This window comes from Carettochelys insculpta, chromosome 7, assembly GCF_033958435.1.
Source record: "Carettochelys insculpta isolate YL-2023 chromosome 7, ASM3395843v1, whole genome shotgun sequence".
In the NCBI taxonomy this organism is placed as follows: domain Eukaryota; kingdom Metazoa; phylum Chordata; order Testudines; family Carettochelyidae; genus Carettochelys; species Carettochelys insculpta.
The window spans coordinates 43,622,676-43,645,799 of NC_134143.1; the positions used below are offsets into that span (position 1 = coordinate 43,622,676).

The following is a 23,124-nucleotide window of genomic DNA, read 5'->3' on the forward strand; positions in this document are numbered from 1 at the left end:
TGGGGCTGTGCAGCTCTGGCAGGGGCAGACTCAGCTGCCCCTCCCGCAAGCTCTCTTGCTCTTTCCCTCACCGCCAGCATGCATGGTTCCCTGCCCTGCCACACTGAAATAATGGATCTAAATTCATTTGGTTTAGTGGCTGGATCCTGTCTGCCACCCTGCCGGCCACTAAACCAATTAAATTTAATTCCATTATTTCAGTGGCAGGAGGGCAGGGAGCTGGAGGAGGAGTCAGTGGTGGCAGTGTCTGGAACCACAAATGGGTCCTTAGAGTGTCACATGTGGCTCTGGAGCCACAGGTTGCTGACCCCGCACCCCATACTCACTTTGCTGACTTGGATAAAATGGTGCCACTGCTGGCTTGTGGGCTGGATTCTGGTCTGCAGGCCATGTGTTGGCCACCCCTTTTTTAGACTCAGATTTTACTATGATGTCATTCTAAAGACACTCAGTCTGTTTTGCATTTTCAAAACGAGGCATACATGTTAAAAGCTGTACTGTTTCAAGCTGATTGACATGTCCCCGCAAATCTATGAAAGAGTTAGTCATTGGACCTAACTACTACAGACTTGATACAAGCGAGAAAAAAAAACATAAGGGATGGGAATATAGGTATTGTGTTGTGTTGTCCTGTAACGTATCGCACTAGGATCTGTACCATATTATAGTATTTTTTTTCCTGTTCTGCAAATAGGGCAGGACCCTTCATGTTGCGGATAGTAAACCACTCTTGGAATAGCCCTGTAGTAAACGAGGTAATACTGCAGTCTGGGTTTTAGTATTCAGCGGTGGTATTCTGTCACACCTCTGCAGGCTGCACACTGTACACTGTGGAGAGTGATGTGTGGTAAGCATATCCCTACAATCTGTGCGCTCTAAATGTTGACTTAATACCACAGGACAATTTACAGCAGTGATACTCAGATATCACTGGTTCAGAGTTGAATTAGTGATCAAATTTACTCAAAGAAGCCATACTAGTGTGAAGTCCTTTTTTCGTTTACTGTAGTGCTATGTGTTTATATTTAAACAGCATTACAGAGGAAATATTTAGTTTGTGTGCGCATACATATAATACTATCACAGCAAAAAGACTAAGAATTATTATATCATAGTTAATAACATAATAAAAATATCTGTCTGTTGCAATCCAGAGCCCTTTGAAATCAATGAGAAAGTATTAACTCACTTCTGAAGGTTTGAATTAGATAACTGTAGTACCATTGTAAAGGTATATTGTAGAAAGTGATGGACAATAGGACCACTACAAGACTTGCAGTGTATACCTTGTTGTTGTGCATAGTATGTAAAAAAAAAACAGTGCCACTTTTCCTTATTTGTTGTGTTCTTGATTATTAAAGTAGGAAGAATGATCTATTTATTAAACACACCTGAAATGTGGTGGTGCCTGGGTCACTGCTCAGTGACCGAAACCAAAATCTGATACAGAATCTAGCTTCTGAGATTTGAGATTGGAGATTGCCTGTGTAGTATGATTTTAAAAAATTAGTTCACCAGATGGCACTATTGCTCTCAGGCTCAGGATAAGACTGTAGCATGCGTTTGTATATTCAGTACTCATTTTCCACTAAGCTTAAAGAAGGGACAATATTCTAAATTAACTCAGACAGATTAGAAATAAAACAAAAACCCATATAATTATCACATCATGACCAGTCTCTCTAGGAGATTGCATAAAGGTATGAATTCTGGATTACTTTCAAACTTAACTGAAAATTTAAAGAAAAGCAAAACTAAACCCAACTTTTAAATTTGGTTGAGAATTTAACTTGAGGTGCAGATTTAAGCCAAATGCTCTTTTATTTGCTTTCAATAGAATTTTGCAATATCTACATCTCCACGGCTTCAGATTCAAGAGAATATTCTAACAAGCGCTGTTTTTTTTTAAAGGAAGGGAGTTCAAATAAACCTTGGTAAAATTTAATTATCTGGATATCGTTAAAAACCCTAGTGAAATGTAATCTGCATTATTTTTCTTGTGTGTACAGTAAGAAGATCTATCTGGATTTCTGGAAGAGTTAGCTTTACTGAAAGACCAAGTAGTTTATAATATGATCATTGTGTAAGAGTGAGACCAGCTCTGAAAGGGAGAGCTCCCACTTGTATCAGGGTATAAACATTTCATATACAGTAGACTCTTCAATATCTGGCACCCATGGAAGCGGGAGGTTGCTGGATATTGAAATGTGTTGGATGGTGGAGAGGTGTCTTACCCTTGTCCCTGATGCGGCTTCATGACTGCATGCAGGTTGCTCTCATTTTGCTTCTGCTGCATAACGGTCATCTTGCTCAGTTCCTCCTTTCCCACCTCATGGTGGGTGGCAGCTCCTCCCACTGCCAGCTGCTCTGCTAGGCTGCTGTTCTCCTTCACCAGTGCATCCTTCTCCTGGGTGGCCTGTGGTGGGGCCTCACTGGGCTGCTCCCATCACGCCTGCCCCGAATGGTGGGGCTCTTCTGTTCCCCTGAGGTCATCACACTGCTCTCCAGCCACCTCCAACTTCAGTTCAGCTGCCTGCTCAGGGGTGCTCATGTGGGGGTCTACAGGGCCCTGCACCAGCTATAGCCTGCTTGGCCTGGATAATGCAGCACCTTCTCTCAGTGAGCCTGCCTTGTCCTGGGGAAGCTCGCTCAGGGGTGCCCCATCACTGGGGGCCATGGGGCACATGCTGCTTCCTGGGCGGTCACTGGATTCTGCCCCCCAAGTGACCAATGGGTGGGAGAGGAGGGGGAGGCGGCTGCTAGCAGCACAGCCCCTTGGAGGAGGAGATGGCCTAGGTGCCACCATGGTGCCTGGTGCCAGTTGCTTGTGAGTTCCAGAATATTGAATGCTGGTTAAAAGAGAAATTACTGTAGTGAAATGAGGAGCCCAATAAGCACAGTACTAGGTAGTTATAAATAAGGGTAATTTTAAAATTAATCAGCAGGACAGATCTCAAAGTAGTAAATACTTCTGTACAATGAAATATTTTCAAAGCAGGAAAAAAAAAAGAAAGTAGAAAATCAGAAAACTTAACAGTCCGATCATGACTGTGTTACGTGTAAAGGCCCTGTACAGCACTTCCTTTGTCTCAATGAAAGAAAGTGTGAAATCCAGGTTAATTATAAAAATAGTAAGCCAAATTCATGTCTCATGTAATTGGAGTTATACCACATGCAAATATGGCCAGATTTGTTCAATGTAAAATGAATGCCAATATGAAAACTCTTAAGTTCAGGCTATGTCATGAAGTGTCCTTCTTAAAAAGAATGGATCAGTGGGTAACGATTTTAGGTGAAAACCTGGCCTCCTCTAAATCAATAGCAAAATTCCCATTTATTTGATAGCATCAAGATTTCATCCATCAGGTTTTGTTGGTCTATTTGGGATACCGGGGTTCCTGCAGGACCTTTGTGCATTATTTTACTCTAATCTATTACTAAAAGGAAATGTCCATGCTAGTGCATACCAAGGGGAATAACAGACATTTAGGGCTTGTCTACACTAGCTCCCTGCTTTGAAGGAAGCATGCTAAGTAGGGTTTTGGGAGTTTGTTAATGAAGTGCACTTCATTAACAAACTCCCAACACCCTACTTACCATGTTCCCTTCGAAGTAGGGAGCTAGTGTAGACAAGCCCATAGACTATTAGCATATATAAATTAATGAAACCCGCTTTAAAATAGTTTGTTTTTCTGGCTGTTGATAGCTTGTGACATACTGTGACGCTTTCTGAAATGATGGACAAAATATAAAAACCAGAATTAAGGATACATCTTCACTACAGGGAAGATTGACCCTGCTGCAGTCGATCTTCTGGAGTCTGATTTAGCGTGCCTAGTAGGGATGCCAGATTTGAACTTACAAGGCCCTTTGTTGATGCTGGTACTCCTGCTCTCCATTAGGAGTAAAGGAAGTTGAAGGGTAACTAATGTAACTAGAATGGTGTACCTTAATTTGACCCTGCACTGTAGTAGAGACCTTCCCTAAATTGACAGGAACCCTTAGCTCACAAACAGCATGTGAGACAGTGTGCAGTAATTAGCTTTTGTGGCTGCCAGCTGGTGTTACATTTCCTAGGCGCTTCAGCTGTGGTGATTAAGCATCATCTTTAAAGGAAAAATAAAAATATTTCCCCGTTCCGTGAGCTACTTATTAGGCCTTATGTTGCACCTGGAGCAAAGACTCCCTCCATGTATCTTGTTTGATCAACCTATTTCAATCAGTTTTGTTCAGCATGACATCAATGACGTGGTCAGATAGTTTTCGCAGATGTAATACAATGGGGGTCCTCAAATGATGGGACTTGATAATATTTCCTGAATAATGTCAATAAAACTCATGAGACAAAGAAGATTTAACGAGAAAGATAAGAAACGAAAAAGATTGTCGTGAGGCATAGGAAATAGAATGGAAGAAATATTTCACGTGCTGCTGATAGGTTGCACCTCACAGAAACAAAAGGAAGACCAGATTGCCTGATGAATTCTCCCCCATTCCCTCCCACTCATACAGTTCTGGAAGTGAGCAGAGCTTGTTAGTTTCCACCTCCTTGATCTGTGCAGCCTGGATCCACGTAGCTAATAAAAATGCGTCAGGCTGACCTTGCTGCTGAATGAGCTGGCCTGCCATAAGGTTAATAATATCTATAACTGCTGTTTTTATTTTTTTTTGCAGGGAATTTAGTCCTTAGTTGGCAAAGGGTTAGGTTTCAGCACTTATTTGCAGTAATTAAATCTGGAAGATTTAGCTTGGACTGTGGTAGACTTCATGGTGTACTGCAGTCCTGTAAAGACAAAGTAATAAAGTGATTATAAAGGGATTAAGTGGGTTACTCAGAATGTTATGGGTTGGAGCTCCACTCTTAAGCCCAGTCTCTAGTCCTCCGTTACTTCCTGCTTAGCTAAGGTCTCTTTTCACCCCTCTGTTGCAATATAGCTGAATGAAGCAACAGATTCCTGAGCTGCTGTTCTCTTCAGAGTGTTATGCACTGAGCATTCCCCTAACAAAAAAAGGATACTAGCATACCCTCACAAATAGCACAAACATATCCATGGTTAAGCTAAGGCACACTAGTTATGGACAAACCATGGACACTACTAACAAATTAGGGCTAAATTAGAGAAGATTTAATATTTGGGATTTGGATTCCTGAAGCTCATTAAAGCAATTGAGTATCTAAATCTCTTGGGTGGATCTGGAACACTTCATCCATACTATCCATATTGTATGCAGTACTCAGACACTGGTGCAAGTCAGTAACTGTTTGCAAAGTGTCCAGACTCCAAATAACCCAAGTTTTGAAGAAGAAAGATAAAAAGTGAAAGACATAATAGAAGGCATCCAAGGTGTTACACAGACCATTGGAGCTTGAGGATGTAGTAGTAAGAGTCTAATGGCTATCTTCACTTGAAAGTGACCTGAAATAAAAACATTCATGGATCATATATAAAAAGTGTTTTTATTAATTCAGTGAACAAGTTGATTCATTCTATCAACATGTTTAGAGATAAGACAGTTGTGAACGTTCTCCCTACTCTGCCATTCACTCTTACTGTTTTTATAGTGTAGCTTGGCTTGTGTTCACACAATATGCTGTGTTTATAAAATGTTAAACCTTTCATTCTCTCTAATATTCTGCTTTTCCTTGTTTCTCTCAGATATGTTTTTTTGTTTCTGCATTAATTCAAAATAATTAAAATAGAGCAAAGTAGGCCTTTCCAAGGTCAGCCATGAGCCAAGGTCTCTTTCACAGCGGTAAGCAATTGCAGTGGCTCACGATGCACTGAAAAGATCATTGTAAAAAGAATGACAATGAGCTTCGCTGCTCAGAATACTGCCATTTTAACAGGTCACTTCTACTGCATAGGCTTTTAGGGTCAAGTTTGGCTGAATTTATCTCATACGTGGAAAATGAGAATAGAATTAACTTGCTCCTGTTTTGGGGAAAACCTGGAGACTCAGTTTGGGCTTATCTAGTTAGATGATTTATATTTATATCATTAAAGACTCAGGAGTTAAGTATTCATACTTCTACAAAAGAGGAAAGGAAAAAGGGAACATCACTAAGAGCCTGGAATTCTTCCCAGACAAAGAGGCAACAACCACTATATCAGCAAAATATAAAGAGAGGACACAGACCTTTCAAAGTTTAAAATTCTTTTCTCACATGCATCCTAAGGGACAATATTTGTAGATACTCTGTAGCAGTTACGTGGGTGTTATGAGCTACTTGACAAAGCAACAAGGAGACCTACAAATGAAGGCATTTTCAAATTACCTTGGTCCCTATTTAATTGACCATAATCTGCATTTTATGGACAAGAGAGACCTGGCTATGGGACAGACAGATTAACAGGTACTTTTCATTTCTTTTGGTAGCTGTTTGTTCACAGTACAGTAGATTGGCTGGCAGTGGCAGGGCACAATGTGTATAGCTGGAGAGTTGCGCTTCAATTGTTGCTGGACAGAGATATTTGGATTTGTCCCATAATCTTCACAAACAATAATGTCCCATCTGTTCTTGCCTCTAAAGAGCTAAATAAATCCTGCTCTTGTGTTTTGCTGATGATAGAATGAGAGAGTTTCTTTAGTGTTCATGCTGGCACCTTTATGACCCCCACAAATCAGACTCCAGTAACTATAGTTACCTACTTTGTTTTACTGATTTCTGTTCCAGGTTTGTTCTGATAATTGTATAACCAGGTCTTGTTAATTAAAAACATAACCTCTGTGCATGCTAATGGTGCAAAAAAGCTCAAATAATTTTCCAGAAGCAGGAACAGGATGTTTATGTGCCAGCATACCCTTCTTTGAGACACACAGGAAATTTCAACTTTATTATTGCTCTCAGTATGTTCTCAGCCTACCTGCCTGATGTCTGGATTCAATTGCACCATGGATTATTCTTCTCAGGACTCCAGTTTTTGGAGAGCTGCCTTTACAGTCTAATGAATATAATGCCTTCCTACATATTTCATTCAGTAACATTCTTTTTGTTCACCTCCTTCCCAATGGCATTGTATTTCAGGCAGTGCATTAGAGATAATCAATCACAATGCTTCTGATTTAAAATCAGTTTTAAAATGTCATTCAGAAAAGTATACAGAGTAATGCTGCAGACACTCACTGAAGCCTTAGACAGACAGACAATAACCTCCTTCCTTTCAAAATAGACAATGGAAATTGTCAGTAAATTCTCTTTTCCTTCGGCAGCATAAAAATTGCCTTGAGTTTCTGAGAGTATCATTACGTAACTAGACGAATTCTTATGGTCTACAGTGGCTCATGTCCAATGCCAGCTTTTACGTGAAATAATATATACCTAATAGCTTACTTAGTGTGGCTGAAATTGTCCCTATCCATACATATTGTAGAAAAAGTGGTCATCTTTCCACTGTTGAGGTGGAAGCATTGGTGATCTGAGCATTTCAATCTAGCATGTCACACCATCAAAAGCCTGCATTTTAAAACAAAGCATCTTTAACACCAGATTACAAAGGGAGACATCTGCATTGGAGTTCATTCTCAGGTTTGATACTTTTCACCTTGGACTCAACAAAGATATTGATTACCTCCCACGTTACAAGGACAGTTTCCCCACCTTTCATATTTGTAATGATCCCAGGCAGCCCACTTAACAGACACTTGCAGAAGCTACTCTTCTTCTCTCTTTCTCCCTCCCACCATCCTCCTCCTCCTGCCCTATTTAGCTGATTTGTCAGCTTTCATTTCATTGTTTTCTATCTTTCTATTAAATTCTCTTTGTCTCAGTTATTTATCAGGGTTTTCCAGATCTGAAGAGGTGATTTTTGTCCCATGAGAGCTCATCACCTTATAAATTTATATTGTTAGTCCTTAAAGTGTTACAGGACTGTGTGTTTTGTTTCATGAAGGTACAGACTAAGATGACGCCTCTCTGAGACTATTTTTAAAAGAGTTCTAGTTTGGGAAACTTGCTACACTACCAAGGAGGCAGAGCTGTTGAGGTCATGCTTACCGGAGTTAGCACCTCAGCAGAGGTGTTTCCTAACATTGGTAAAATAATCATCTATGTAGATAATCTAGCTTCCTGAGTGGCAGGAGGTAGGTTGAATAATTCTTTCATCATCCTCACTGCATCTACTCAGGGGGTTAGGGTTGTGTAATTGCAATGTACAGAGCTATGAATTGTTATATCCTTTAGCAACATGGCTAGATAAAGCTAAATTTTAAGCAAAGAACAGAGTCCCCATGTTTATAGGACATGGGTATATTCTATTCCATCTCTATTACTGAGCTGCAGTGTAATCTTGAGTTGCTTAACTTCACTGTCTCATTTTCCTTTTGGAAACTAGGGATGATATTTACTTTTTAGTATTTTAATGGGGGCAAAGAGAGACCTATGGAGGAATAGTATAACTCTCACCACTGTTGGAGGTGAAAACGCGGGGGAAAAGTGTATTGGGATAAAGGAAGAACTATCACATTTTTCCAAGTCAAGCATTGATTTTTGAGTAGTGTTTTGAGATCCTTGGGCATAAATCGTATGTAAGTATAAAGTAATAAAATATATGTATGGCAACAATTAAAACATAAGCTTGTTTGATTTAAGCTGTTTAATGGTTTTTCATTGTTTGTCTTCTCTGCAATGTCATTGTAATCCAGCATGGGTTGGATTGAATAATCCATAGAGTAATCACTACCAATTAGAAATATACATGCGGGGTGCTTCTGCACAAACTGAGCACTCACAGTAATTGCCGCAGGAATTGCTTTTCTCAGGGACTGTAGGAAAGTAATTTTTTCCCCAGGAAAATGTTAAGGTCTTGCAAATGAAATAAATGGATAATTTTACTATTCTGTAGATCTGGGACCAAGTTTTGGTAGTACAAACTATTTTACAGACTCAAAGCTTCTCTCCCCCGCCCCCCCTTTTTTTTTTTCAGGTGCAGCAGGTTTATCCTATTACTTCGAATATACCTGAATCAGAAGCTTCATCATTTGTTGCAGGCAGAGTCTCTCAGTATGCATGTCAAAGAAGAACCACCTTAAATAACTGCAACAAAAAGTTTACGGTAATAGATTTTCCATGAAACCTACCACTGAGGAGATTAAACTAACATGATTTTTGTGCTGGTGTTATCTGCATTACAGTTGGCAAATTCATAAGTGAAGTGGGCATCGTGAAGTGTGTGTGTGTGTGTGTGTGTGTGTGTGTGTTAGTTATATATATATAAAATTGTAAGCCTGAGCCATCTAAAGTTAAATTGCTCTTAAGTGTAATTGTCTTTTAAATGTTGCTACTGAAAATTTGATGGATCTCTAGATGTCTACTAATAGCTTGAAATTGTTGCTAATAGTAAACATATTACTTTCAATATACTGTTCTTACAATATGTTTAATAGTACCTTTCGACCTTTCATTACAATATCACATGATAGAATGAGGGTCCAGTTGTACAATGTGATGTTATAACATTTTAATGAAAATGGATTGGTATTGGCCAACCAGAATGCAAAGCTACTGTGCAATTGCTGCATTTTTTCCATTATGCAATTTCATGCACTCTGGATTAGACCTCTATTTTTCGTAACAATTTTAGATACGAATAATCATTCAAGCATATCTTAATTTATGTAAGCATTTTAGGATAAAAAGAATAATTACTTTCTAGTTAAGTGGATATCTGAAAAGTGATCATATAGTATACTTGCCTTCCTAATATTATAGCTCTGTACACCCTCCCTGTGTACTTGATGTATTTACATATGTGTAACTAGAAAACACATCTCCAATTGTAATTGTTTGTTAATGATAATTCTTCAAAAACTTACACTGGAAGCATTTTATTTGTAAGATTGAGATATAAATATGTTAAAACTGAGTTAAGGTTCAGAATATATACCTGTAATTTAAGATTAAAAATACTCTAGTGGTGTAGAACTTAGTCCCAAACACAGTATTACAAATATTAGAAAGCTGGAATTTATTGTTCAATTTAAAATGTTTTCTTGTTGGAAATGAGTTAAGATACCTTAACAACCTTATATCCTTCCTGTGGTGATGCTGTACAACAATCATAAGATTATGATTAGCGCATAATAGTGTTTGTGGTCTTAAATGAGAGTAAACTGATTTTAAGGATACATTAGATTTTTTTTTTTAAATTTTCCCTATCTCAGCATCAGTGCTATGTGGGGTTTGAATTGGTGTTCTTTGTTGTTGTTCTTCCTCAACTGAAAGATACAGCTAGAGCAGGAATTGATGAACACCATTTTGCTATGGAGAATGTTTAAAAACCCTGTCCTCTTTCAAAAGGGTTACCACCTCCTATTTTGACCTTCCATGTTACCCATAAGCAGACATCCTCTTTCAAAATGATCATTGTCTTCCACTGTCCCTAACATGATTGAGTCAAGCTGTGCTAAGGAAAGTTCGTAGACCGCTTTGTTGTCCTGACCTGTAATTTTCCTCAAGCGCATTGGAATCAATGGTGATCATTCTGAAATATGGTCATAGCTTCACACTCATTAAGAATAATGGTAGTCCTTTTCAAAGAGGTGATCCATGGAATTCTCGGTAGTAGAACTTTTCCCAGACCATCCTGAAAGAGAAGCTTCCAGTTAACAATAATGGTAAAAAATGACCTGGAGAGATCTGGGAGAAGATGCTTAGTGTTTTAAAATGATCCATTTGAAAGTGAATGGTGACTTTCCTGAATGGATTTCCTTGTAAATTCTCCAAGTTCATTATCACTTACTCAGATTAAGTGCTCTAATTTCGGAAAGGATATGCTTTGGTTGTCATACGTGAGTGTTGAATTCCTACATTAAGTGCACAATTCAGTTCAAACTTAAATATGGAACCATGAGTGGCACTGTCTTCCATAACATTTACAGTGGGTGTCTCTGTTGTTCAGTGTTTTCCTTCATGGGGCAAGGCTCAAACAGTTTCCAAAAATATTATACTTGATGTTGATGCTGAACACTTTAGGGTCACCATAATTTGGCAACTGGAATGCAGAGGTTGTGTCATACTCATTGTATAGATGTACTGTTTGAGAAGCTGTGTGGTAATTAATCACCCTTGTTCCAATGGAACACTTATATTTTCATCTGCTTGACTTTCAGACAAAATGGCTTGTTGTACATTTTCATTTTTGATGGTGTCCTCTAACTAGCTGACGGTACTAATGAGTCTATCAAACATTTCCATCTCAAAGTTACAGAATAGACCTGCTTGTTAGGGCTGCTTTCTTTTTTACAAAAGTTGCAATGAACTCAGCTGGGTCCATGCAGCTTAAATAATGCTGGAGTAGCTGCCCGTATCTGCTTCAATAGATGTTAGACTGCCTAATGACAGAAGAGTTTGATCTTCAGTTTTGGTGCTGTGTTGTTGGTCTTGTACTAAAACGTAATTCATGTACTTGAATAAAAATGTTCCAACAGATTTTTCAGTGCAAATATTTAGCTATTGTGATGCCTCAGTATAATTCAGTTGTGGGCAAGCCCAATCATTAAATGATAAATTGTCTCTAGCTCACTGCGACGTAGCTTACATATTAGGTCAAACTATCTTGAATTATATGTTTGGTTTTTAGTATCTTTTTATGGTAGTTGTATTCTGAGTGATAAAGTTGGTCCCTTTGCTCCTATATTTTGAATTTCCTTTAGGCAACCAGTGATAGCTTTTCTTGGTGATGCTGATTTTTGGTTTTCCCTATTGTTAGGTGGCATAGGATGCATTAATAATATTTGCTTATGCAAACTTGAATGAGCTCAGGCGTTCTTTACACTCTCTTTTGAGGCCATGGCATCCCATTTTAAGTTCCTCTTTTGGAAGACTGATTGTTGAGTAGAGGCAATTAAATGTGACATCTCTAGTACTACCTGCCAGAGCAAGAAAACAGGTGTTTTGTTAACATGGCAGTGATGTGAGTGTAATGAAGCTTAGGCTATGCTTTCTTGAGAGATGGTCCTTGGTGAGTACTCAGATAGTAGAGCTTTAGTCATTAGCTTGTATACTGAATCACAACCCATTTGATCTTTGCAACCTTGATGTTATTTATTAAAACTGGATGGCAAAGATATTTGAACTGATAATGGGATGACAACTCTGACCTAGTGTGGGCCATGTGCAATAGATGTGCTTGCCTGTCTATCATTCCTTGTAACAAGCCGTCGCGTAGCACCTTAAAGACTAGCAAACATATTAGGTTATGGGTAAGACCCACTTCGTTGGATTATGAGCCAATGACTTTTTGCTCTCCTTTCTGTAAATTGTTCAGCTAAGTTACCCAGCTGAACCATTGTAACCAATAATCCTAAATATGGTGGATGGGTTTACAGATCATAGAGAAAAGCATGAAATAAAGGCATGGAGGCAAACACAGAGGAATATGATAGAGGTATTCTGATTAGCAAATGAGTCAGCACAGTTTTATTCCACTTTGTCCCTTTTGCTCTGAGTTCTAGCACAGAGGTGAAAAGGAGCCGTGTAGCTCAGCCTACTCCATGGCTTTCCTTTTTATACATGATTTTTCTGGATGCCTGGATCAGTGGCATTGGGTAGTAGGATCAAAGAGATATTGCTGCTGCTCCACCAGCCAAAATCTTCAGATATTTTAAAAGCAATTTGGTCACTTTTACCCCGTGACCATCAATACAATGGCTTTTTGCTTAGTTTTGTGGCAGAAAACATTTTGCAGCAGTAATCACCAACTTACATGTTCTTTCATACCAACAACTCTCAAGGACCCTCAGAGGTGCCACCTCAACAACTCCAAGCAACTAATCTGTTTGGGACAGATTCTTACCCCTCTTATAAAAATAAATATTATGCTTGATTCTTTAATGCCCTGTAGAAAGGAGACTCTGTCAAGGGAGGCTGCAGCACCATGATTCACAGCTGCCTGCTCCCAGCACAAGTTACAACTTCAGGGGAGCAGCTTTAATTATTGCAACTGATGTAACATCCTCAGGTTCCACCCCACCCTGCTGCCTTCCCTCCCTGAGGAAGCAAAGGGATTTAAGATCTCTGCACAGACTAAGACCTTGGGGCCAGGTGTACAGGTATAAGCACTTGCTTTTGTCCTATTTATCCTACCATCAAGCAGGTGTAGAGGAGGGGGAAGGAAAGGTATGGTAAAAGTCTTGGTATTGTACCAGCCTGGTGGAGAATATTGCTTTTTGCTTCAACTGGCAGCCCAACTACTGCATCCTCAGGGTCTGGGAATATGCATGGAAGGAACTGTGACTCTCTGATCGGTGTGTGAAGTGAAATGCCTCCTAGGGCTCTCCAGGGCAGTTTAATTACCATCCATTGCTGAAATCTGTGCCCAAAGACACAAACTATTCCATAATATGTAGCAGACAGGCTACATGAAAGTTTCTTAATTTGCGGAAAACGGAACAAAAAGAAAGCTGGTGTGTGCTTTCAAAAATTGTCTGTTGAATCCTTGAAATGAAGTTCTTATAAGACAACCATGAGATGGAGTTCTAAAAATGCATGTATCGTATAGATTAGTAGAGTATCGCGATTTTCTTTTTTTAATTGTACAGTTAAAAACCTGTTCTTTTAACTCTGACTCCATCAGCAGTCTAGTTGTCTAAATGTGGGAATATAGATAATTCAGATGAAAAAGGTTGCAGGAGTGCAAGACAATGTTTGACTAGAGGATGTTTAATACATTTTCTTTGGTTTTGTCTTAATCACTTATATTATGAAAGATCATAAGAGCAAGGTATTGTTCTAAAATTAATGAATGAACAGTTGGTTACCTTCCTGTCCACTAAACAATGTACATAGGAGGCTGTACCTTTTTTTATGTAGTAAAGTAAACAACATCATTTGGCTTTGAGTGGAATATTAATACTAAGCTGCAATAAAACTCAATGCAGACATTTGTCTTAGAGAAGAATACAATTTAATTTTTACAGATGAAGCTAATTAAGCCAGAGGCAAATAGTTCTGTGCTTCTGAGACATGGTATTGAATATTACTCAGCTCTGGCTGTTACTCATAGAAATTAAAAATGTGAACATTTAGCATGGAAAAGACTCATGGAACTTAAGGTTAGAATGGACCATCATCTAATCTGATTTACTGCGCATAGCACCCTCACCCACTTTGACATCTGATTGTCTGTCTGTCTTTCCATCCTGTTAATGGAAAAAATGATTGTTTAATTTTTCTTTTCTGGCCCTTTTACAAGTGATTTACAGTGCCTAAACAATATGTTACAGAAGTCAGCTGTCTCAGTGACTCTAGTAACTTAATACATTTTTAAACTATATTTTAAATCAGACTAACAAGCTCCTAACTTTAATTTTACAATCAACTTTGGGTTCTTGTAGGTGGAAATGCATTAAACTAGAAACATGCCCCAAAACATCATCTGGCTCCTAAAGACATTAACATTTTTAGAAGAAAACCTTTAGGCAATGTGTCAAAATAGCAACATCAGTTATGCTCTATGTACCTAACCAAAAGGAGCAGGTGGCTTGCTTAAATGAGGAAATATCTCCTGTTCATTTTTGAAAACAATTTGAAGGAGAATCCTATCTAGAACACAGGTAGGATTTAAAAATACCTTTAGACCGTTCAGCAATTGCAGTGAAGCCCTGAAATTATGGTACTTCCTCTGGCAATATACTTAGCACATGTGATTTTCTTAGTATAAATTGTTCCTTTTAGCATTTTCTCTCATTATACCATACTCCATGAATTTATCTAGTTCTTTTCTGAGCCTCGTTAAAGTCCTGGTCTTCACAACAGCCTTTGGCAAGGAGTTCCGCTGGTTGACTGTGTGCTGTGTGAAGAAATACTTCCTTTTGTTTGTTTGCTTTTAAACCTGAAAACTATTAATTTCATTTGATGCCCCTTGTTCTTCTGGCATGGGAACAAATAAGTTACTTTTATTATTCACTTTCTCCATACCTGTCATGATTTTATAGACCTCTTCTTTTCTAAAATGAAAATCCCTGTCTTTTTAATCTCTCTTCAGATTACGTGTTCTTCCATAATATATGGAACTCTGTGAAGCCACTGTTATGGCCTCCTTCACACTTCAGTAATATCAGAATTACTAGTTAGGGTTCATGTATAATATATATTTTGCCTGAGCTTCCTGACTGACTCCCTGTATAAGGTATGATGTACATTGGTGTTAGAAAAATGAGAATCAGACCCACTGTATTTAAGCTGTAGTTAAATAGGAGGTATAACAAACATCAGTTTAAATTAAATTTGTCTATTATGAATGGTAAAAACATAAGAATGGACGACACCAATGGTCCATCTAGCACCCTTTCTTCAGTGGCTGGTGCATGATGCATTGCAAGGAATGAACGGAACAGGGCAATTTTTCAAATAATCCATTCCCTGTTGTCCCATCCAAGCTTCTGGTAGCTGGAGATGTAGGAACACCTGGAGCACAGGGATATGTAACAGATCAATATACATAATTTTCTCAAAAGCCCCTCCCAGCAGTGCTGATAGCCACCCGCAGGCCCCAGAGCAAGGTGGGAGGGAGGCCTGGCTAAGAGAGGAAGGGGTATGACCAAAGGCAGTCAGAGCCACCTACCCTGCAGTGCTGGCCTCTCTGCTACTCCCTCACAGCTGCACACAGCCAGAGCAGAACTGCTGTGGCAATTCAAAAGGGTCTGGAGCTCTAACTGGCACAGCTGACACAGAAGCAGCAGTGGTGGCAGGAGCTCTGTGCCCCTTTGAAATGCCGGGGAAAGAAACAACCGCCCCTTCCCTCATCTACACTCCTGCCCTCCTCCATCAGCGGACTTGGTCTCTTCACAAGCAATTAAGCCATAGGAGGTGTGGCTAATATTTATTTGTTTCCTTGAAATAATAATGCCTATTCATAATAGCTGACTCAAAAGAATAGTCAAATGATTGTCCTGCTGCCATTTAATGCAATCCTTCCTAAGATGTTGCTGAGGTCTGCTAATCATACCCCATACCAATGACCTGAACGCAGTGTTCCCTGGAGGCTGAATGCTTGTGTGGCCAGTCATGAGATAGTCAAATGGCACACAGTTAATTAGCAGAGTGCCCACCCCTAGTTTTTATTTCTACTGGTGGTGCACATTCACGCATGCCTCGGTGTACATAAAAATTATTCTGCATGTGAATGGAAAACAATTTGCACCTGGATGGAAAAGGTTAGTGGGAACATTGAAGGACCATATTTTTCAGTGCCCATATTTGGAATTTCAATGTCTCAGGCAAGATTATTATGATGATCTATTACAGTAGCTCATAAGAAACCAAGTTTACTTTTCTGTAAGACCATGTATGTGTACAAATAGCATCACTGCAGATCAGGGATTCCCAACCTATGGGTCACAATCAGGTTTGTAAGTATTGCTGGCTGTGTGGCTCCAAGCTGCAAGTGGCTCTTAGCAGAGCCATTTGCGGGTCTGCCGTTGCTCACTCCTCTGGCTCCCAGTCCCTGCCCTACCTTGCTGCACTGAAATGAAACTCAAGTTAATTGGTTTAATGGTTGGCAGGAGGGATCTGATCATTAAACCAATTAAACTGAGTCCCATTTCAGAGCCCTTGCTGCAGGTGGGGGAAGGGAATAGGAGGGCTGGGGGGAGCAGCACAAAAGAGAAGATGGTAGCAGCCCAGTTAAGGAGAAGTGGGGGGCAGCAGGGTTCAGAACTCATGTGAGGTTAGTGGGGGGGCAGACAGGATTGAGGGGGTTTAAGCCTGGATCTGGAGGGGTGGTGGGGGCTGAGAGCTGGCCAGGGCTCTGCAACTCAGCTGGCTCCCAGCTATGGGGCTGCAGGGTTCCTCTCTTGTCCCCAACCTCCAGCTAGAGATCCCACAGCTTGCACTGCTGGCCAGGGCTCTGTGCCCCCACTGGCTCCAAGCCACGTGGCTGTGGGGGTTCCTCCCACCCCCACCAGGCCAGAGTTCCCACAGCTGGCACTGCTGGCCATGGTCTGCACCCCAGCTGGCTCCCAGATGCAGGGCTGCCAGGGTCCCTGACACAGCCCTGGATTTTGGAAGTCTTATCTGGGACAAAACAGCAGCCACTTAGCACTTCAAAGCCTAACAAAATGATTTATTAGGTGATGAGCTTTTGCGGGACAGACCCACTTCTTTAGATCTAAAGAAGTGGGTCTGTCCCACAAAAGCTCATCACCTAATAATAATGTTGTTAGTCTTTAAAGTGCTACATGACTGCTGTTTTTGTTTTGTTGTAATACAGACTAACATGGCTACCTCTCTGTTATTATGAGGGACAGGCAACCTTGGCTGGGGATCCCACAGGTGGGGCTGCTTGTCCCACATAAGTTTTCCAAAAATCTGGCAATCCTAGCTGAGAGGGGTTTAAGCCTGGGGGTGAGGATGGGGACTGAGGGGGGATTAGGCCGGGGGTTGGGGATGTTTTGGAGCTGAGATGGGTTTAAGCTGGTGGGGAAGAGGGGTGTATTTTGGTACTGGGAGGGGTTTAAACCAGGCAGTGGGGAAGGTGTGCTTTTCCTGGGGGAGAACCCTCTTCTCCATGCTCCTGCCCCCTGTTTTGAATTGCCTTGGGTCACAAAGTATTCCTGAATTGTCAAAAATGAGTCCCCGTCTTGAAAAATTTGGGAACCGCTGGTGCTGTGAATCTGTGAATTTCTGTTCTGTTTAGTTTTTGTCCTTGGTTTTATTTTAATGTAGTCTGCTGGATTAAGAGGAAGAAAGCAGTGAGGGCTATTGTGAAGACTTTACACAGCTCCTGTTCCTCTAGAAAGTAGAAAATAGAGGACTCTGTGCCTTTTCATGGGATTTCATTTTTTGCACTTAACTAGAGGATATAATGTGTTAGACACAGCACAGTCTAAAAAGAAACAATTATTGCATATTGCTGAAAGAAGAGGGGACTGCTAGGGAATTGGCCTTGAAGAAAAGCAAGTCTCTGATTTGAAGCCAGCATAAAAAGCCTGTGACAGAAACAAACATATAATCCCTAATGACTGGTGGTTGTCAGGAGAACTAGATAGTTGGTAGGCCATTCTAATATGCTGATCATCACTGCTAGAAGACTGAAAATTTAAGCAGCAAGTAGCGCTAGATTTTAAAAATCTAGAGCAAAGGGATATATTTAAAACCCAAGAAAGGTGACAAAAGGAGCTATTTGCAAAAGATTTACAAAAATATTTATTTAAATTGGATTTACAGAGCTATTAAATGACTACAAATTCTGTTTGTTTGGGCTTGTGGGTAACACTCCAGCTGACTTTTGGAGTGGTAGCTACATGGTTGAGGATTAAAAATTGAATATGACAGGCGAGGAGATAAAAATGACTAAGGTTTGACGAAATGAAGTGAGTGCCATCCTGACTGCTAAGTCTCTTCTTCAGGGCTATGTCTACACTTGGGCAAAACTTTGAAATGGCCATGCTAATGGTCAAAATGGAGAATACTAATGAGGTGCTGAAATGAATATTCAGCACCTCGTTAGCATGCTGCCAGCTACGGCACTTTGAAAGTCTTGTTCATGTGCAACTTGTCTACATGGGGGTCCTTTTTGAAAGGACTCTGCAAACGTCAAAATCCCCTTATTCCTACCAGGGTATTTCGACGTTTTCAGGGTCCTTTCGAAAAGGACCCCCAAGTAGACAAGCTGCGTGCAAGCAAAACATGGCACTTTTGAAGTGCTGCAGCCAGCAGGATGCTAACCGGGCCCTGAATATTCATTTCAGCATCTCATTAGTATTCTCTGATTTGGCTATTTAGCATGGCCATTTTGAAGTTTTGCCCAAGATTAGACACAGCCCAGGTGGGAAAGCCACAAAGAGTGACCCAGTTGTCTCAGACCAGCTTGTGCCCTGACATAGTGAAATAAGTGATATGTCATTACTACTTCCAAATTTTGAGAGGAATCCAGTTCCATTCTGGTAAAGGATCAAAATGTTCTAAGCACCCAATGCATCTGCTCTGATCCTACTAACAGAGATTGAAAACTACAAGACCTCTAATAAGCATTTATAAAACTTAATTACCCACCAGGAAAAGTTTAATAAACAAAATTGAGGCGCAGTTGAATACCCAGGAAACCAGCTACTTCAAGATAGTCCCCAGAAGATCAATAAGAGAATGCCACTTGTCATCACCTATAGCCTCCAACTCAAACCCCTGGAACACATCATTAAAAACCTACAACCCGTTCTGCATCATGATGCTACACTCCAGAAGGCCTGTCCTTTCCTGTAGACATCCTCCTAACCTGAGAGAGATTCTCACCGCTAATCACAGGCCACACCACAGTAATACTAGTCTTAGAACTTTTCCTTGCAACAACCACTGCTGCCAACTTTGTCCACATTCATTCTGGGGGTACCGTCACTGTACCCAACCATATTAGTTACAGGATCAAAGGCACATTCATGTGCACGTCCAACTACATTATATATGCCATTGTGTGCCACCAAAGCCCTGCCACTATGTACATTGGACAGTCTGTGCAAAACCTTTGCCAAAGAATAAGTGGACACAGAGCAGACATCAAGAAACTCAATACACATAAGCCAGTCAGTGAACACTTCAAGGGTGTGGGCCATTCTGTTAAAGACCTGAGAATTTGTGTCCTGGAGCAAAAAGAATTTAAAAACAGATTAGAGCAAGAAATTTGTGAGTTGGAATTCATGTTCAATTTTGACACATTAACAAGTGGCTTTCTTCAAGATACCACTGACTTCCTCAGGAAATTACAGTTCATTGGTGACCTTCCTGAAAACATCATCCTGGCCACCATGGATGTAAAGGCCCTTTATACTAATATCCCACATAAAGATGGACTCCAAGCTGTTAGGAACATTATCCCTGATGAGACCAAGGCACAAATGGTGGCAGAGCTTTGTGACTTTGTCCTCACCCACAACTATTTCAGATTTGAGAACAATCTATACCTTCAAATCAGTGGCACTGCTATGGGCACCCACATGGCTGCACAGTATGCTAACATTTTTATGAATGACCTGGAACAATGCTTCCTCAGTTCTCGTCCCCTAGCACCCCTCCTCTACCTGCGCTACATTGATGACATCTTCATCATCTGGACCCATGGGAAAGAAGCTCTTGAAGAGTTCCACTGTGATTTCAACAGTTTCCACCCCACCATCAAACTTAGCCTGGATCAGTCCACACAAGAGATCCACTTCCTGGACACTACCATGCAGATAAGCAATGGTCACATAAATACCACCCTATACCGAAAACCCACACACTGCTATGCTTATCTACATGCCTCCAGCTTCCATCCAGGGCACGCTACACAATCCGTTATATACAGCCAGGCACTAAGGTACAACCGTATTTGCTCTGATCCATCAGATGGAGACAAATATTGACAAAACTTCTACCAAGCTTTTCTCAAACTACAATACCCACTTAAGGAAGTGAAGAAACAGATTGGCAGAGCCAGATGGGTACCCAGAAGCCACCTGCTACAAGACAGGCCTCACAAGGAACATATGAGAACACCACTTGCCATCACATACAGCCCCCAGTTAAAGCCTGTCCAACGCATCATCAGGGACCTGCAACCCATCCTAGACAAGGATCCTTCACTCTCACAGACCGTGAGAGGTAGTCCTGTCTTTGCATACAGACAGTCTGCCAACCTTCAACAAATTCTCACCAGCAGCTATAGACCACTACACAGTAACTCTAAACCTGGAACCAATCCCTGCAACGAACCTTGCTGCCAACTCTGCTCACATATGTACACAGGGATATCATCGCAGGACCTAACATCAATCATACCATCAGGGGCTCCTTTACCTGCACATCTACTAATATAATATATGCCTTTATGTGCCAGCAATGCTGCACTGCAATTTACATTGGTCAAACTGGACAGTCTTTACATAAAAGAATAAATGGACATTAATCAGACATCAGGAATGGCAACATACACAAACCTGTAGGAGAACATTTCAGTCTCCCTGGACACTCAGTAACAGATTTAAAAGTAGCAGTACTACAACAAAAACATTTCAAAAATAAAATGGAGAGAGAAATCTCTGAGCTGCAATTCATTTGCAAATTTGACTCCATCAACCAAGGATTAAACAGACTGGGAATGGCTGACTCCTTACAAAAACAGCAACGAAGGGTCCTGTGGCACCTTATAGACTAACAGAAAAGTTTTGAGCATCTTATGGAAACAGTTTCCCTGTGCTGGAAGGTCACACCTCCACATTAGAATCTGACAATGGGTCACATCCCCCTGAGTGATCTGCCTTATTTTTTCTCCTCTCTTGATCTATACTACTGATGATGGGCTGTTTCCTCCTTGACTGAATAGACCTTGTCAGCTCTGGCCCACCGTTTTACTGGGACCCCACTCTTTAAGTACTCCTCTGAAACCACCCCACCACTCATGCATCTGACGAAGTGGGTCTTTGCCCTTGAAAGCTTATACTCCAAACTATCTGATAGTCCATTAGGTGCCACAGGACTTCTTGTTCTCGGAGTCAGACATCAATTACCTCAAGCATTACAGGGACTGCTTACCTCCTTTGATATTCATAATTATCTTAGGTAGGACAATTAACATCTTCACGCCCCTCATCCCCCGTGTCAGTTTTTATTGCAATTTTTTTTTGTCCTCTGTACTTATAAATGTCAGTGTGTATTGGAAATCAGATTGATCTGATGAAGTGGGTCTGTCCCATGAAAGCTCATCACTGAATGAATCATTTTGTTAGCCTTTTAAGTGCTGCATTTCTGCTGTTTTTGTTTTGTTACTTCACAGAGAGGTCATATAGATAGATGTTTAAACATACTTTACATATAATGCAAAAGAGGCACAATTTTTGAGTTTTCAATAAACTTCAAAGTTTTTCCCTAAAACTCCCCACCCCTGACTTGTCCACTTAGCACACACAAATTTGTGCACTTGTATCAGAGCAGAGATGGTTCTGAAAATCAGCAGATGAAATCCACTTGCAGCAACATTCTTTCATTTTCTGAATTTTAGCCATGTTGTCAGCACGCAAAGGACTTGAGAAGGAAAGAAAATTTTGCAACAAAAGCATTTCATAAAGGGAAGAGATGAAATTTTGCACAGCTTTCTTTCAGATTTGATTAAAGCCTCATCCCCTGGAGAATACCCTCAAGACAATGAAAGTCCTAAATCTGTTAGAGATCTCTGGAAATTTGGTTTTTCAATAACTATTTTTATTTAAAAAAATCAAGGTGTATTTTTCCATCAATAAGCAGGATAGGGTACATGAGCCTTTTTAAATTAAGAAGGCCTGAAGGTTTAGAACTGGTCAGTGGCTAGTAACATTTTCCTGATTATATCACTTCACACAGATTTCATCAGTGGTATCCTACTAGGGCTGCAAGCTTCCTTTGATTCAATATAATAAAAATCAAAAGTGTTATTTCAGAACTGTTTCACATACCTTCCCCCTATTCCTCCCCGTACCCCATTTCACCCAAATATTGTCCAGTGCAGACTGAACAGATAGCTACTATTTTTGGAAATAAGTTGCTTATTTAAAAAGTAGAACAGTTTATTAAAATAAGTAAAAGGTAGTTTTAACGTAAGAAGACTGCTCTATAATTAATTGCAGGATTTGCAGGCAATGTTTTATACAGAGAATAATGCATATTCAACACTAGTTTGTTTATTTAAAAAGGCTTAATGAGCTCTGCAAAGGCAGGAAAACACTGAATAATGCAAACTAGATTGAAAGAAAATGCTTTGATATTTTTTTTCTCATTGATTGTCAACAACTTCCTAGTAAAATGCTACATCTGATTGTCCTCTTAAATAAAGGTAGTGATGCAGCTTTCCCAAGATCTGTCTACCCTCTAGCACAAAGCAGCAACTGCCTACTTAAAATAGCCGTGCTATTGTATTATATATAGATACATTTGTCATGATAGCTGATGTCAGCTCAGTTTCAACTTCTGTGGAAAATGGATCTATTTAGGTGTTCAGGTGAGAGCTTGCTATTTGAAGTGAGAAGAAATATCCGTAGACTTTAACTTTTATGTCAAATGAGGACGACAATGCCTTTGGTTATTGCAATGTGGGCTCTCACTTCTATTTGCTTTTTCGTGGCTTGCTGTGGTACTGAAGCTCTTTTTGTTTTTTTGTTTTTTTGTTTTTTTTTCATACT

At 40.2% G+C, this 23,124-nt stretch overlaps 1 protein-coding gene across 1 annotated transcript in view; it reads left to right on the plus strand.

Annotated features, from left to right (window-relative positions):
- DNTT (DNA nucleotidylexotransferase) overlaps window positions 1-23,124 on the plus strand; it is a 168,313-nt gene that overhangs the window by 11,579 nt on the left and 133,610 nt on the right. Inside the window, exon 3 of the mRNA XM_074999574.1 lies at window positions 8,925-9,053. Within this exon, the coding sequence (XP_074855675.1) occupies window positions 8,925-9,053 (129 nt within the window). The remainder of the gene's footprint in view (window positions 1-8,924; window positions 9,054-23,124) is intronic.